Raw genomic sequence first — 14,749 nt, 5'->3', positions numbered from 1 at the left:
AAATAAAACTTTATTGAAGTTCTTTGCTTTTGATGTTAATATATATCTTGTTTAGTAAGAAGACTACTCTTATGTGAAGAGCTGGAACGCTCATCATGTGGCAGTGTCCTTTTTCATGGCTACCTGCCTCCACCAGGTACTTCTATATTTTTTCACTGTGTACTTCATATACTACTTCCAATCCATTGATCCTTACACTGGATAGTTATGTAATCTGTCAGTGTGGAGTCATCATTTTAACTTGCAGTCTAGGTGAACAACTACTATTGATGATAAAGGGTTTAATTTTAAGGTTATGTCTACACTTAGAGCAGCCTATTGCATACATAAACCCCTGTAGCATGGGTAAAAATAGCAGTGTAGATGGTGAGGCACTGCTTAGCATATGGAGTAAAGACACGCCAGACCCTTAGGGTATATACCCTACACAGCTCTCTACACACTCTAGCAGTGCCTCCCCTTTCTACGCTGCTGTTTTTAGCAGTATAGCATCCCACTGCCAAAGCCTTTTATCCATGGGTGGCAGGTGAACTGCCTGAGGCCTCACCCCTACCCTTCCGCCTCCCCCTCCCCCTCACTCGCTGGACCCCCGTGTGCCTCAGCACGCCGGGTAGGTGACGCGGCCCCAGCCCCAGCGCGCCCCCAGCGCCAGGCGGGCGGTGCCAACGTGGCCCCAGCCCTGGGGCTAGTGAGCACCAGCCCAAGCCTGCCAGCTGTTTGGGGAGGCACAACTTTCCACGGCCTATGCTACTCGCCACCCATGCTTTTCCCGCTGAAGGGAAAAGCTCCATCAGTGGGGAAAGGCTGTGGCAGCTCAATGGTTTGAGCATTGGCCTGCTAAACCCAGGGTTGTGAGTTCAATCCTTGAGGGGGCCATTTAGGGATCTGGGGCAAAATCAGTACTTGGTCCTGCTAGAGAAGGCAGGGGACTGGACTCAATGACCTTTCAAGGTCCCTGCCAGTTCTATGAGATAGGTATATCTCCATATATTATTATTTTTATTACTTGTTTTGAAAAATTACATGAATGTGCCATATTAAGAAATGAATGGTTCGTTCCAAGATCAACGACAATGGTCTGAACAGCACAGCTGGTGCCTTGAGTCTTAACTACAAATTGGAAAATTAGCCTGTTGCTGACAGCAGTTGCTAGCATAGGGCCATCACAAGCCAATGACAAAAAGAAGGGGTTCTCACAACAGATTTTTTTGGCAGTCTTGGAGTGTGGCCACCGACTCTTGCTGGTGGCTGCTCTGACAATTTTTCCTAAAATACTTTAGGAAAAACAAATAAATATGCACATACATGTCCAAATCATTGTAATCTATTTATGTAGTAGGAAGGTGGTAGGAAATAGAGCTCCCCATTCAGCGCACCCGGACTTTGCTCCTGTTCTTGTGCTTGGAGCATGTCACGGAGTGGGAGCCCCTCACCCTTGCTGGGCAGCTGCCAAGCCCTGCAGAAGCCTGGAGTGGTTGACCTGCTGCAGTAGCTACAGCAACTTCAAACAGCGAGTGCAGCCCCAGGCTGGGGAAACACCAATCTGTGTCTCTGTCCCTGCCTCTTGTGATCCTTCAGAGAGAGCCTGCCCTGGGGAAGGTGGGTCAGGAACTCACCGGTTGCCTGCTGAGTCCCAGGCTCCCTGTGACCCAGCCAGGCAGGAGTGGGGGAGCTGCCCAGGAGCACTGCAGCAACTGAACGCTGCAGCCCCCTCCATTGACAAGAGCCACCTCCAGTGCCATGCACACCGGCCCCATATGTCACCAGAGGTGCTACCCTGAGCCTCCGAGGAGGCTGCGTGGTGTAGGGCGCTGATCCCTGCTGGCAGCATCAGCGCAAACACCAAGGCAGTGCATCTTGCTTCCCTTGGTAACAGCCATTCAGGAGCAACAGCTGGGTACTGCAGGGAGGGGCCACTGCTTTGCCCCCGTCCCAATCTCCGCCCAGGTTTTGGAAGCTGATGTGGCTGCAAAAAAATCCACTAGTGGCTGTATTTCTCAAATGCTGACCGCATTTGAGAAACATTTAATTACTAGTGTAGAAAGGAAGAATCCCTTTTCCACACTGTTACAGAAAGAGGTTTTGTGCTGTCTACACTAGCAGTTAAACTGTATTTGACATCTGCTGAAGAGGGATGGTTACTGCATTGGGTGAGTTTCAGCATATAGATGATTACTGACCCAGTAATCGCATCCTCTCTGTGTACCTCTGTGACCTGTGTACTTTGACTTTTAGTTGTGAACCTAAATTCATTCTTGGCTATTAGATTTCATGCTAGGCTAATTTAAATGGCTTTATGATTTCTGGTATTGGTTTATGAACCTGACAGAACAACCTGTTTGTTTAAGTTTTGCAGCAATTAAACTAAATTTGGTTTTGGAAATAAAATACAAGAGCAAATTTTGTTAACTCTGAAAGATGACTTATAAGTGTAGTAAGAATTTAAATGTTTTAAATTGTGCTTTGTATATTAACTGTTTTAGAAATGATCCTGGCACAGTAAAAGGTAAATGAAGTACAATAAAATGTCTTTCCTTTTTTCGGTAGGCATTCCCTGTCGTAAAATAAACACTACTGCTGGGCCATGTATTGATGTTAGAACAGGTCAGAACTACTCTGAAGGTGAGGTTCGAGGAGGTAGTGTCCAACCTACACTTGCTGGTACTGGGGAAGGCACAGTCAGGCTAGGTAAGGAAAGTTTTCATGTACTTTTATCATGTTGGCAGTGGGATTTCCAGTGGGAAATACCAAATTAAGAGGTTAATGATATGTCTATTCTCAAACTCTAATGGTATATTTTTCTGTTTTTTAAATATAAACTACAAATTCAGCAATACTTTAACATTACATATGAAAAACTGTTAGTGTTAAGATTGCAATGTCAAGCATTACAAAATTAGGAAATGGCAGAATTAAGGTTACACATCAAACCTTAATTTGTCCCCCGAATTCATGTGCATTATGGTAGTCTTGTCTAACCTCACATAGGAATTCTGTTGCAGTCCTAATCCAGTGCTTGAAATGCAAGAGAACATCCTTTCTCTTCTTGTTACCCTCTGCCTCATTCACTGTCCATTTTGTGCATTGAATGACAAGGTTTAGTAGAACAAATAACGTGTGATCACGTAACTAAAGATTATATCATAATCCACATGCACAGGGGGCCATAATTTAAGATGTGCAGGCAACTTGAAGTCTGGCATTTCCTAACTTTCAAGTTCTTGACTTTAAAACCTGTGCAGCAGTCTTTTAATGTAGTTTTTATGTGTACTTTCCTAGTTTTCATTAAAAAGACAAAAACAAATTATACTGTCTGTAGCTTATTTGTAACTTCTTCCTCTCATGCATCAGCATATGAACCCTGAACCTTCAGCACTGCAGCACAGACTTCTGTTACTTGAGCTAAAGAATTAACCACAATATCTGGCAGCAGCAGCAGTGTTAGCCTCTGTGGATCAGTTGCTAGAGAAGGCTATTATCAAACTGTGTCCCTCTGTCTTCCTCCCAAAGGCTGTTGTGTACCGTGTCCTCAAGTGTAACTCCACCCTTTGTTTTGTGTTCACTTGTCCCTCCCATGCTCGTCATCCTCCAAAGAACATTGTCTCCCCTTTGGCTCAACTGGCGCTGAACAATATTTGGGGCTTGCAGACTTATTTCTTTTGGGAGGAGAAATTAATGATACAAGTTGGGTATTTCTTTGGTGCAATCCTATTTTATTTACAAAGAATGTACACAAAGACCTGTTTCCCTGAACACTGTAGAAACAAATAAGCACCTGCCTCTCCAGTGAGTTCTGTTCCCCAATGAGCTCTGTCCTGCTGACTTTCAGGGCAACCCTCACAACTGCTTCTCTTGCTGTCTGGTGGCTTTCTCCCTCTCACCTACACACAGCTTGCCAAACAATCCCCTAGCATTTGCAGCTAGTCCAAAGAGGATGACCACCCCTCCCCCCCCCAGACCATGTGGCTTACCCCTGCTAAGGGATGACTGTGTAGCCAATTGCCTTGGGCAGTAGCTACTGTTGTCTCCAGCTATCTTATTCCACAAAGGAACTTAAGTGCTCCTTCCAGTTAGCCTGAAAAAGGGTGGTTAGCATACCCATTGGATTTAACAAGGTCTTTGATTGCCTATCGTTTTAAAGACCTGCTTGATTGCAGCCATAACTACTTCCAGTATACGTTTTGTGCCCCTGTCACAATCCCTCCATATTCTGTGTGCTTCCCCAAGGTTATGTATCCTCTTCTATTGTGATTTAACCACTGCCCTGTTCAGTGTCTCCTGGTTCTGCTGCTGGATCCATTTTGTCTGTGTCCTACCCAGCTTTCTGTGGAATGCTATAGTGAGGCACTGAGACAAGGTACATGTGCAGACCTTTAGAATCATCAGCATTTTTGCTATGTGGCCAAAAAAACCTATACTTTCCCAAACTTGTCAAGAAATGGTGATTTCTAATACCATGTAACTCAGCCAAACCTGACTGGTTTCCATGGACCAGCAAAAGGCATGCCCCTTATCCCAAGGCATTCCTGCTGCTGAATGTCTAACGCCTTCTTCATACAATGTAGGTATTAGAGGTATTCAGAGGTCATGTGAATTTTTTTTATAATGGCAAGTATTAGGCAAACTAAATATAGGGATCTTTGCTATCTCCTGCTAAAATGATTGCTTTCGAAAATGCCACTTTTTCATAACATAATTTTATCTACCCCGCAAGCCAATAGGTAAATTTGAAGCTTATTCTCAGATATTTGACCAATTTGACACACATTAGAAGTTACTTAAAAATAAAAGCCCTCTTTTTTTTTTTTTTGCAAGAGCACAGCCCTGATTCAGTTTACCTGCCAGTTTCTACTTATGAGACCTTTGATTTAGTAATTATTAGCTGTTGCCTCATTCTACGAAAGAACATAAAAGTCCTATAGATTCAGATATCGAAAACACTGACAGATCTGTAACAGTGATTTAAGATACATTGTCAATCATGTGCTTAGCTTGTTTGTATGTACAGCCAGTGCACACCATCTGAGAAGGCAAAGCTTCATTTCTACAAAACAGTCAGTCTCGGAAGTCCTAGTTTGAGACTTCTGGGTATGGTCTCCCAGTCTCTCACCTTGTATATTTAAGTTGGTTAAAGAATGATGTCTGTAATGGAGGATAACCCTTTTCTTTTCATTACTATTTTCTAGGATTTCCTGTGGATCCACGAAAGGTTCTGATAGTAGCTGGCCACCATAATTGGATTGTAGCTGCATATGCCCATTTTGCTGTTTGCTATAGGTATAAATGACTAGTAGTTTCTGGTGGATTGGGTTTTGAAGTTGATTTTCCTTTCCTTCTACACAAACTGTTTTAATTTGCTGATTTACTGAACATTATGTTGCTAATTTCTGCTAAATTTTAGGAAATTTCATAGTTCTATTTAATTTGATAGTTGAACACACACACTGCATGTGTTCCATGTTATTTTTTTTTTGAGTACTGATAGGCCGCATATAGTGTTGGCAGACACAATATGGGGAAAATCTTCTAACTCTTCTAGTTCACCCCATTCCCAACGCAGCTACTGAATTCCTTGCTGTTGCAGTGATGGACTTCCCCTGAAACTTTTGCTTACATTTAAAAAAAATTGATTTTATGATACTATTGAGAGTTAGAAAGTTGAGTAATTGACATTGGACTTTTGATTTAATTGGTCGATCAACTGTATTTAATACAGGATTTTTTTAAAGCTTTTTGGAACTCATTTCAAATCTTGGTGTCTTGGAAATGGGTTCAGATTAAAGCATTGCAATATTCTAAACACTTTGTGCCTGTGCTGTGGGAAGGTCACTCTGCTATTTGTCTGGCTTTCTGCTTGCTTTTATGTATTTGTAAAATGACTGGTTGGGATTCTCTGTCTTAAAAAACTTCAGGTTTTTAGCTATTTAACTGGGCTGTGTAATAGCCGAGTAAGAATTTGTTGCTTTACTCAGCCGTTGTGCAATAGGATATGTATGTAAGATATTTGTAAACAAGTAACTTAGACTGGGTTTCAGTAAAAAGTGGGGTGCAGAATTGCTTTACTGATGCATTTTCTTAATATAAACTATTTAGGAACCTACTTCCAACAATAGAACATTACAAGATTGTTTTCAAAAGAAGAAGACATTTCTCATAAGTTATGTAGCCAGTTGTGCAATATTTTATTGCATGTGTGGAAAAATGATTTCTTGTCTACAGCTACTGATAAGCGGAACCTTAACACCACTTTATTCTCCTGAACCTCTGAATTTGATATCCAGTTGTATACTGACTCAGTGCTCACCATCTTAGTCACTCCCTTGCCTTGGTCTTGACTCAGCATGGCTCATTTCTGATCTCTGAATTCCTTCTCTCTAAACCTTATTTGCTCTACTACATTATCATTCCTCGTTTAGGCCGACCTGCGTAACACAAGCCATATATGCTAATAATCTTCCTATTCTTCCCCTCTTCCCAAACTTCATCTTCTGATGAACTTTGTTTCTTGGGGTATGTCTACACTGCCAGTGGAAGCGAGCCTCTTGGCCCAGATTGACAGTCTTGCACTAGTGGGACTTGCGCTAGAGATCTAAAAATAGCTGTGTAGACAGTGCTTTGAAGTTGTGGCTTGGGCTGGAGCTCTGTCTCTGAAGCCTCAGGAGAGGCGTTGGTTTGTTGTAGCTTGTTCCCACTTACATTAGAACTAATGGAATTTTTCCAGCATTTTTTAGATTAATCTGGCACCTGGGAGGCAGTAATTTTAAAATAACTGTACCTATGAATTGCTAGCTTATTTCCCTAATACCTGTGCATGATACCTTAAACCAGATAGTTTGGCTATTTTGTGGTAGCATTGCCTCTGTAGAATGTAGAGGCTAGAGAAGGAAGTGCTGTTGCTAAAAAAAAAAAAAAAAATTTAAAGTCCTAAAGTAGCAATTTACATTGAATTGGTTGTGAAGCCCATGTGGTTAGAAATATTTTTAAGTCTCTGCATATTTCTAAAATAAATCATAATGCTTGAAAGGACGTATGATAAATGAACACTTCAAACATGTCTCATACTTTAAATGTTTAAAAATTTTCATTTTTGTAAAGCCTACAGAAAAATAGGGCATCCTTAAAAAATGTAGCATTTCATCTTGCAAATGAAAATTGTGGAATCCTTTAAAACTTCTTAAATTCATAAGTTTAAGTATTTGGCCTCTGTAGTGTCCAAGAACTTTTTAAAAATGCAGTCCTACAGGAAAAATGCAATATAATGACAGCTACAGTTGCTAGAGATATTTCTGGAGTCACATATCTTAATAGCCTAGATCAGTGGTTCCCAAACTGGGGTAGGTTCATGAAATGGTACAGGGGGTTCTCGGGGGAAAAAATTCCCTAATGGCGGACAGAGCTGTCCCGAGGAACCCCAGGCAGCCTGGGGCCAGCAGCCTGGAGCCCCTGGATTTCCAAGAGCTAAGCAGATCAAAGCAAGCATATCTATCACACTGAGGAGATTTAAACGTCAAGGCTCCTTATAAGAAATGGAAAGGGAGGTGGATATTTTTTGCTGTTTTTAAAATTAAATAGGCAGCTAGTATTGTTTTTAAAATTATTATGAAGAACAAGTTTAAGCTTTGTTGTAACGTGCGTTATTTGCCTGGACTGCTCAAGACCTGAATGCTTGTGTAGGAGGAACTCTTCGAGTTGGCTTTTTAAATACCTTCATGCTGTTTCACATCTGATACTCCTTGATGAAACATAGGAGCCTTGTCTTATAACAGGCTTATTCAAAGTGATACAAGCTATGAAAGTGAGATCTTGGAAGAGTGTTGCTGTTTTCATAATGTAATAAAAATACTGTAATGATTAATAATTAATAATAAATAGTGTGTAATAAGCATGTCATAAAAACTTTTTATATTTCCAAGATCACTGCTTTTATAATTTATACTCCGATAAAGGAGAAAATCCCTAGAAATACTCATTTTTAGGAGGGGGTTCGTGAGACTTGACATTTTAGTGAAAGGGGTTCACAGGCTGTTAAAGTTTGGGAACCACTGGCCTAGATTGATCAAGCCAGTAATAAAGCAGCATACAGATAAACAGAAAAAATGTCCAAGATGGTCATTTACATATTATTTGGTCATAAAACATTCAATTACATAAATTTAAATAAAAATATAAATGCCTAAAATTAATTGTAATGCAGGAGCTGCGTTCACCAAGCACACTGATCCTAACATTTCAAGGGAAAGAGGTACCCCCGTTTGGCTTAAACTAGGCTGATATAGAGCCTTGGGTTGTGAATGAGATCTAGTAGGCCAAAATCTTCCCTAGATAAATAGAATGCAACTTCCATTAAGTTGTGTGCTTTCTCCGGGGCTCGTCCTTGTCTTTTACTCATTTTAATATATATTTTGTTATTGTATATGTGGGCAAATAGATTTGTTAATTTCACACTAGAAAATAAATAACTCAAAAGTGTTAAAACACCCTCTTGTGTTTTTGCCTTCTTGCTGTGACTAGTAGAGTAAATTACAAATTAATTACAAAAGTTTCCCCCCCCCCCCCATTAAAAGCTATGCAGCATTTAAATAGGGACTCAAGGTGGGATTTGGTTTACTCTACTGTAAAATTACGTCAGATTGAAATTTGAGGGTGTAAAAGTGAAAATACAGACTTTTTAAATAAGAACTGCAATATTATGTCTTGCTTCTTGTAACTTTTAAAGAATGGTCCATTCTAAGTATTTTACATTTTTAATCAAAAATGTTTTATAACATTTGTGTACTGTTTCATTAATCATCTTTTTCTTCTATTCTGCCTTACTCTTCAATGTTTTTTCCTCTGTAAGTGTTCTGTTTTTTGTCTGTTACACTTCCAATTTTGTTTCACTTTTCCATTTACTGGTGTTCTTTCCCTCTACCGTCTGTGTGTTGCATCCCTTCTCACGGTTTTCTGCATTGCACTGTGTGTCAGTAACGTTGAATTACAAAGAAAACCTCTAAGCATTTGGCAAAGAATTATTTAGAACTAAGGTTTCTAGGCAATGTCATGCAGTCTAGATCACACAGTGTAGCAGAGTGGCAGAAAATAGAAATGGAGTAGAGATTATAGTGAGATTGCTGTATTTATTAGGTAGCACAATTATACATAAATCAGTGTTTTGTATGATTCACATTCAGCTGAGCATGAGTAGGATCCCTAGGAATTGTTGGGTGGGGGCAGAACCTTAAAGATGTATCTTAAACTGGCAAAATCAGGACAATAAGACTAAAATTCCATCCTTTACTTGTTTCCTTCTGGCTGGGTGTTGCATCTCACAATATCACCTACTTTTCTGAGGCTGCCTAGCAGAAGATCATATCTTCTGCAGTACCAAGGCCCAATAAATTAACCTTTAACACGGTATTTAATCCAGCATTCCTGTATTTTGTAGTTGTAGGCCTGTGAATCCTTTATTTGATATTGTTTTATAACTTAAAGGAAATATAATTGGCATATAAGACTGACTATAGGTACAAACTCCAAACTGAGGCTGTTTGGAAAGTGTATTTTTTTTTAATTCTCATCCTTCCCAGAATCAAAGAATCTTCAGGATGGCAACAGGTTTTCACAAGTCCATATCTGGATTGGACTATCGAACGAGTAGCTCTGAATGCCAAGGTCGTTGGAGGTCCACACGGGGACAAAGATAAGATGGTTGCTGTTGCCTCTGAGAGTAGCATCATCCTGTGGAGCATTCAGGATGGCGGAAGCGGGAGTGAAATTGGTGGGTATGACAGTTTTGTGTGACGATGTCTTACTGCTAATATCTTCGGACCCATAAAAATATAGTTTCACATATAGTCTGACTGGATAATTCATAACAAACATTTACACAGACTTAATAAAAAATGAATTTTGGTACAGCAATCTAATATTAGAATTTTTATGTGTACCTTTCTGCCCTTCATTTTGATCTGGAGATGTTTCCTTCTGAGTGAGTGAAAAAAAATACAATCCAAAAATCAGTCTCTTTATTGGGCAGAGGCAATTGAGAGCCATCATTCATGTTAAAGTGTCATTGGTAGCTTGTTTAATCTGACAACATGGATTAGAGTTTAACTCAATCCATTAGACTCAGTTCTTTAGCACTGCAAGTTGGATTTGAACAGAAGACTTTGAGGTGAAAGGCTAAGGGTACATCCACACTGCAATAAAAAACCCAATGGCAGCATGTCTCAGAGCTGGGGTCAATTGACTTGTGCTCGCAGGGGTTGGGGTATTGGGCTAAAAATTGCACTGTAGATATTTGGGCTCGGTGTGGAGCCTGGGCTCCTAAACCTGATGAGGAGGGTGGGTTGATCTCAGAGCCTGAATGTCTACACTGCAGTTTGCATCCTGAGCCCTGTGAGCCCAAGTTAGCTGACACAAGCTAGCCTCGGGTCTTTTATTGCAGATTAGGTACACCCTAAAAGGATTGCCAATTTATCCTTTTTTTTCTTGCTTTGTTTTACAGTAGGACATATTTTAGATCGATTTTTTTTTTTTTAAAGTCTGCTTTTGCTAATCTTCTTATAAAATGCAGTTCCTAAATAGAATTTTGGAGACAGCTATTCGCCACCAGTAGTCAGCATTTTAAACAAAAATACAAATTAAATTAGTGTGGGCATGTAGTACTGGGTCCCAAACGGTTTAGCACCAAAAGGTTCACAACACTAGAGGTCATATAAATATGGAAAAGGTTTTCAGAGAAACAAACATTGCTTAGTACAGCTGTGAGTGATGGTTTGTCTGATTTATTAAAATATATAATTGCTTAAAAACATGAATAATGGGCTTTTGGGGAAAGAGGAGAGGATGGTAATTGGGAATATCCTCAATTCCAATAGTGGTATGTAAGTCATGGTTTGAAAGATAGTGACAACCTGTTTCCTCCAGCCATAAAGTACTGTCACCATTGATTTAATTTAATAAGTTTAGTACCAAGAATAATTGTAATCTGTTAATTTAGACATTTTTCTGAAATTGGCTGCAAATTTGTTCAGTTAATTCTCTATCGCTCTTTCCTTTTAACACTAAAATACTAAGACCTAGGATATGATGGGAACTAATGTAATTGATGTGAAATTATTAAATATGGTCTAAAATATTTGGGAGTTTCCGTTCAGGTTGGCTTATTTAAAATAAAGACAAAATTTACTTTAAAACGTGCATTCCAAAATGCAAGATAAAGGTTTATCTGTATTCATAGATATTTAATTTTTCTTGATGTTCACAGTGGTATCTCAGCACTTTAAAAAAATTAATGAATATTGCTTTTCAGCAGCCCTGAGAAGTGAGGAAGCATTATCATCCTTCTATGACAGGTGGGGAAACTGAAGCACAGAGAGCTGAAGTGTCTTTCACAAGGTCACGCAGGAACTCTGTGGCAGGATGGGGAATAGAACCCAGCTCTTTCTATCCCAAATTCAGCTGGCTTTCTAATCACTAATAAGACAGAGTGCAGGTATTAGCATAAAACATCATCTAGGTTTTTTTAAGGTTTTTCTCCTTTTAAGAAAAATTAAAATAGAGTATCCTGTAATACTAAGAAACTAGCAATGCTGCCATCATAAAAGCCACATTTCTGAAAGATGTAAGACAGCATAATTCTACACACTAAAAATAGAAATTTCTTAGATTTCCTCTCTCCCATCAGTGAGCATGGAAGGGTCTGTTAGATATTCCATTATATGACCCTTCCTTTTTCAAAGAAAATGTTAAACTCTTAAGCCAACTGGTTGAGAAGTCTTGGGTGCTTTTATAAATATAGCTGTAGCTGCCACAGTATAGCACAGCTACACTATTGCACCTTATGTCAGCACATGAATATGTTTGGGTTAATTTAACTGTTAAAATTTTCTCATAAGCTGGCACTTTACCTGCAAAGTTTTTTCTGTTTTTATCTCGGATCTTCAAATATTCCACAGGCAGGAATTCAAAAACATTTTTTATGGTTATATAACAGTATAGCTTTTGTTTTGAACATTTTTTGAAAACAGATTTTTTATTTTAAGATCTGAAAATGATTATAACAATATTTCAGATTTGAAAAGATCCTGCTATGTGTCTAAGTTGACCAGTTAAAATTTAGTGTCACTAAAACAACAAAAAAACAGAAATCAAGAAAAAAAATTTTTTTTGCAGAGCAACCAACAGGCTAACTATTTTTGGTATCATATTTTTGAACATGGGAAAACTCTGGAAAAATCAAAATGTTTATGAAAAATTCCATGTCTTGAAAAAAAAATAGTTTTCCTTTTATTTGAAACATTCTGGCCATCTGTATTGTGTGTGTTTGTCAATGTTACGAACTAAGTGTTCCACATTTCCGTTTTTAAATTGCTATTATAACTCAAATGTGTGGGGTTCCCCACTTCCCCCAATTCAGTTAAACTAAGGAATCCAGTAACACAAGAATAAAAGTTTTACTGGCCTATTTCTCTTGCAGAGTCAAATGTTTGAAGCTCTGCCTTGGGATAGTGAGGCAGTAGTTTTTCCATGTCCTGTAAAAGAAACAATTTGTTGTTACAAATGCTCTTCAGAACCTGACAACACCATCCACAGAAAATTGCAAGGGCTGGCATCTCCATGATAGAGCTCTCCCAGAGGCTGTACTCCTTTCAATATTACTTACGTAGGACACCACTGCTGGATTGCTGCTATAAGCAGTGTTTTACTGAGAGGGCCCCTTAAGACAGGAACCTGTCATTACTTATACCATCGTCTTCCCTGTAGATGGCCGTCAAGATTGTTGAGCCTAAGCAGGAGTGACACTTTAAATTCCTTCAGACCATTCAAGCTGTCTTCCTTGATTTCCCTGAACCTTATCCTTCTCTGGAGTAATCAATTCTAGTTGTTTCCCTTTTTTTTTATTATTGCCTGCTTTTATGTGCCTGGTACTGCTGAATATAATCTGCATCAGAGATGATACCCCATGACCTGAAAAATCATTTGGCATCATAATTAAAGCACTAGTGTTTAAAAAGCCTACTGACTGCCATCATAGAGCATAGTAGACTATTATTCTTTTGTTTGAAATGGCATCTTGATTTTTGACATTTGAATTTATCCAAATAAAGGTTTTTTTTGGGATTTCCAGTGTTTAAATACTCTTCAAGAGATTTCTGTTGAGTTTTAGTAGAGGCATTTACACAACTCTTGGAGATATGCCACTACATTATTTATTAAAACATTTAAGTGGCTGTATAAGATCTTTGTGTAACTTACGGTAAATGTCAGTACAGTAGACAACTATACATTCAGAAACTCCTTACTTGGCAGTGTACGTATCCTAACGAGCAGTTTTATAATGAAAGAAGATAGGTTTTATGCTTACAACCCTACAGTATTTAGTGCTGAGTTCCTTCTTGTCTGCTTGATCTAGCTGGCAAGCATCCTACCAAATCACCCCCAAGAAAACAAACTTGGAGAATTATGAAAACTCTTCAATGTTGATTTGCTGTGGCTCTTCAAAAACAATTTGATTTCATACTAAATGTTATAAGTAAACTCATTTAAGCTTGTCAGTCAGTACCAGTCATATTAGACCCTGAATGAGAGACTGCGGGCAGTTCTATACTTAATGCTACAGCGGCGCAGCTGGGCAACTGAAGCGCTTCAGTGAAGATGCTACTACTCCGAGGAGAGAGCTTTTCCTGTCAGCGTAGTTAATCCACCTCTGCAAGAGGCGGTAGCTATGTCCACGAGAGAAGCCCTCCTGTTGACATAGTGCAGCTACCCTGAAGATTAGGTTGGTATAACTGCATTGCTCAGGTGTGTGGATTTTTCACACCTCTGAGCGACGTAGTTATACCAGTGTAAGTTTATGGAGTAGACCTGGCCTGAATGCCATTGTGATATCTTAGTGCCACTAGAAGGAAATAATAAGTGTTGCAGTGAAGTGAAATGAGTCAGCTGCAGTATGTAGGTTGACTCAGTTCCCTATTCATGTGATAACAATGAGAATTCAAAAAAATTTGAACATCAAAGCTTCATCTCAGTTTCTTGTCTTTTGAGCATCTTTTGATCTCAGTACTGATTAACTTCCAGTAATCGGAGTAGTGATTGGGTGAATGTTAGTGAAAGTACCAGTCACACTCATAGTGGGTGGTGGTGAAGCGGTGAGAAATGTGTAGATAAAGGTATTTAGACAAGACTTTAAAAAAGGAAAAAATAAGGGCCTATTATTTCTATAGTACTGCTTCAAATATCCCTAATTATTGGTTGAACAACTCTTATCATACTGATATTTTTTGAGCAAACTGTTAATTTTATTATTGAGTTGCTCATGCATGCTTGGCTGTTATTTTTTGACAGTGTTAATCTTCATTGTTAAGCAATTGCAGTTTCTATGACTGGCTGATCATGAAGAGATGTTTTAGACTTAGAAGCAGGAATTACTGTGACGATTGGTCAAATGCCACCAAAAACAATTTCCAAAAGCCAAATCTGGGCACTTGCAAAAATCATGTTCATTGTAAGGGATCTTCCAGTGTATCCTGATAAATACATCTTTCAGAATTAGTTATAAATGTGTGTCCGTTGGAGTCTGTTTCCTAGTAATATAATAACCACAAGATGCATCTTTCTGCAATGTAGAAAGAAGTAAAAGTGATATTTTTTTTTGCTTAATTATATTTGCCTGTAATAGTTCATTTAGGTACAGAGGTGGCTTCCATAGCAAAAAAGGAAACCAGTTTGTTTTAATTTCTGATCATTATATTCCTAAAAGAATTTG

General features: G+C 38.9%; 1 protein-coding gene across 1 annotated transcript in view; it reads left to right on the top strand.

The window, feature by feature from the left end:
- The window catches only part of KCTD3 (potassium channel tetramerization domain containing 3), a 59,053-nt gene that overhangs the window by 22,734 nt on the left and 21,570 nt on the right, over positions 1-14,749 (top strand). The window contains exons 6-9 of the mRNA XM_065401482.1: positions 56-136; positions 2,548-2,688; positions 5,187-5,277; positions 9,567-9,757. Coding sequence (XP_065257554.1) covers positions 56-136; positions 2,548-2,688; positions 5,187-5,277; positions 9,567-9,757 — 504 coding nt within the window. The remainder of the gene's footprint in view (positions 1-55; positions 137-2,547; positions 2,689-5,186; positions 5,278-9,566; positions 9,758-14,749) is intronic.

The sequence above is a fragment of the Emys orbicularis genome, chromosome 3, assembly GCF_028017835.1.
Source record: "Emys orbicularis isolate rEmyOrb1 chromosome 3, rEmyOrb1.hap1, whole genome shotgun sequence".
NCBI lineage: Eukaryota > Metazoa > Chordata > Testudines > Emydidae > Emys > Emys orbicularis.
Note: the sequence above shows the minus strand (reverse complement) of the source record. Positions and strands in the feature narration are given on the sequence as shown.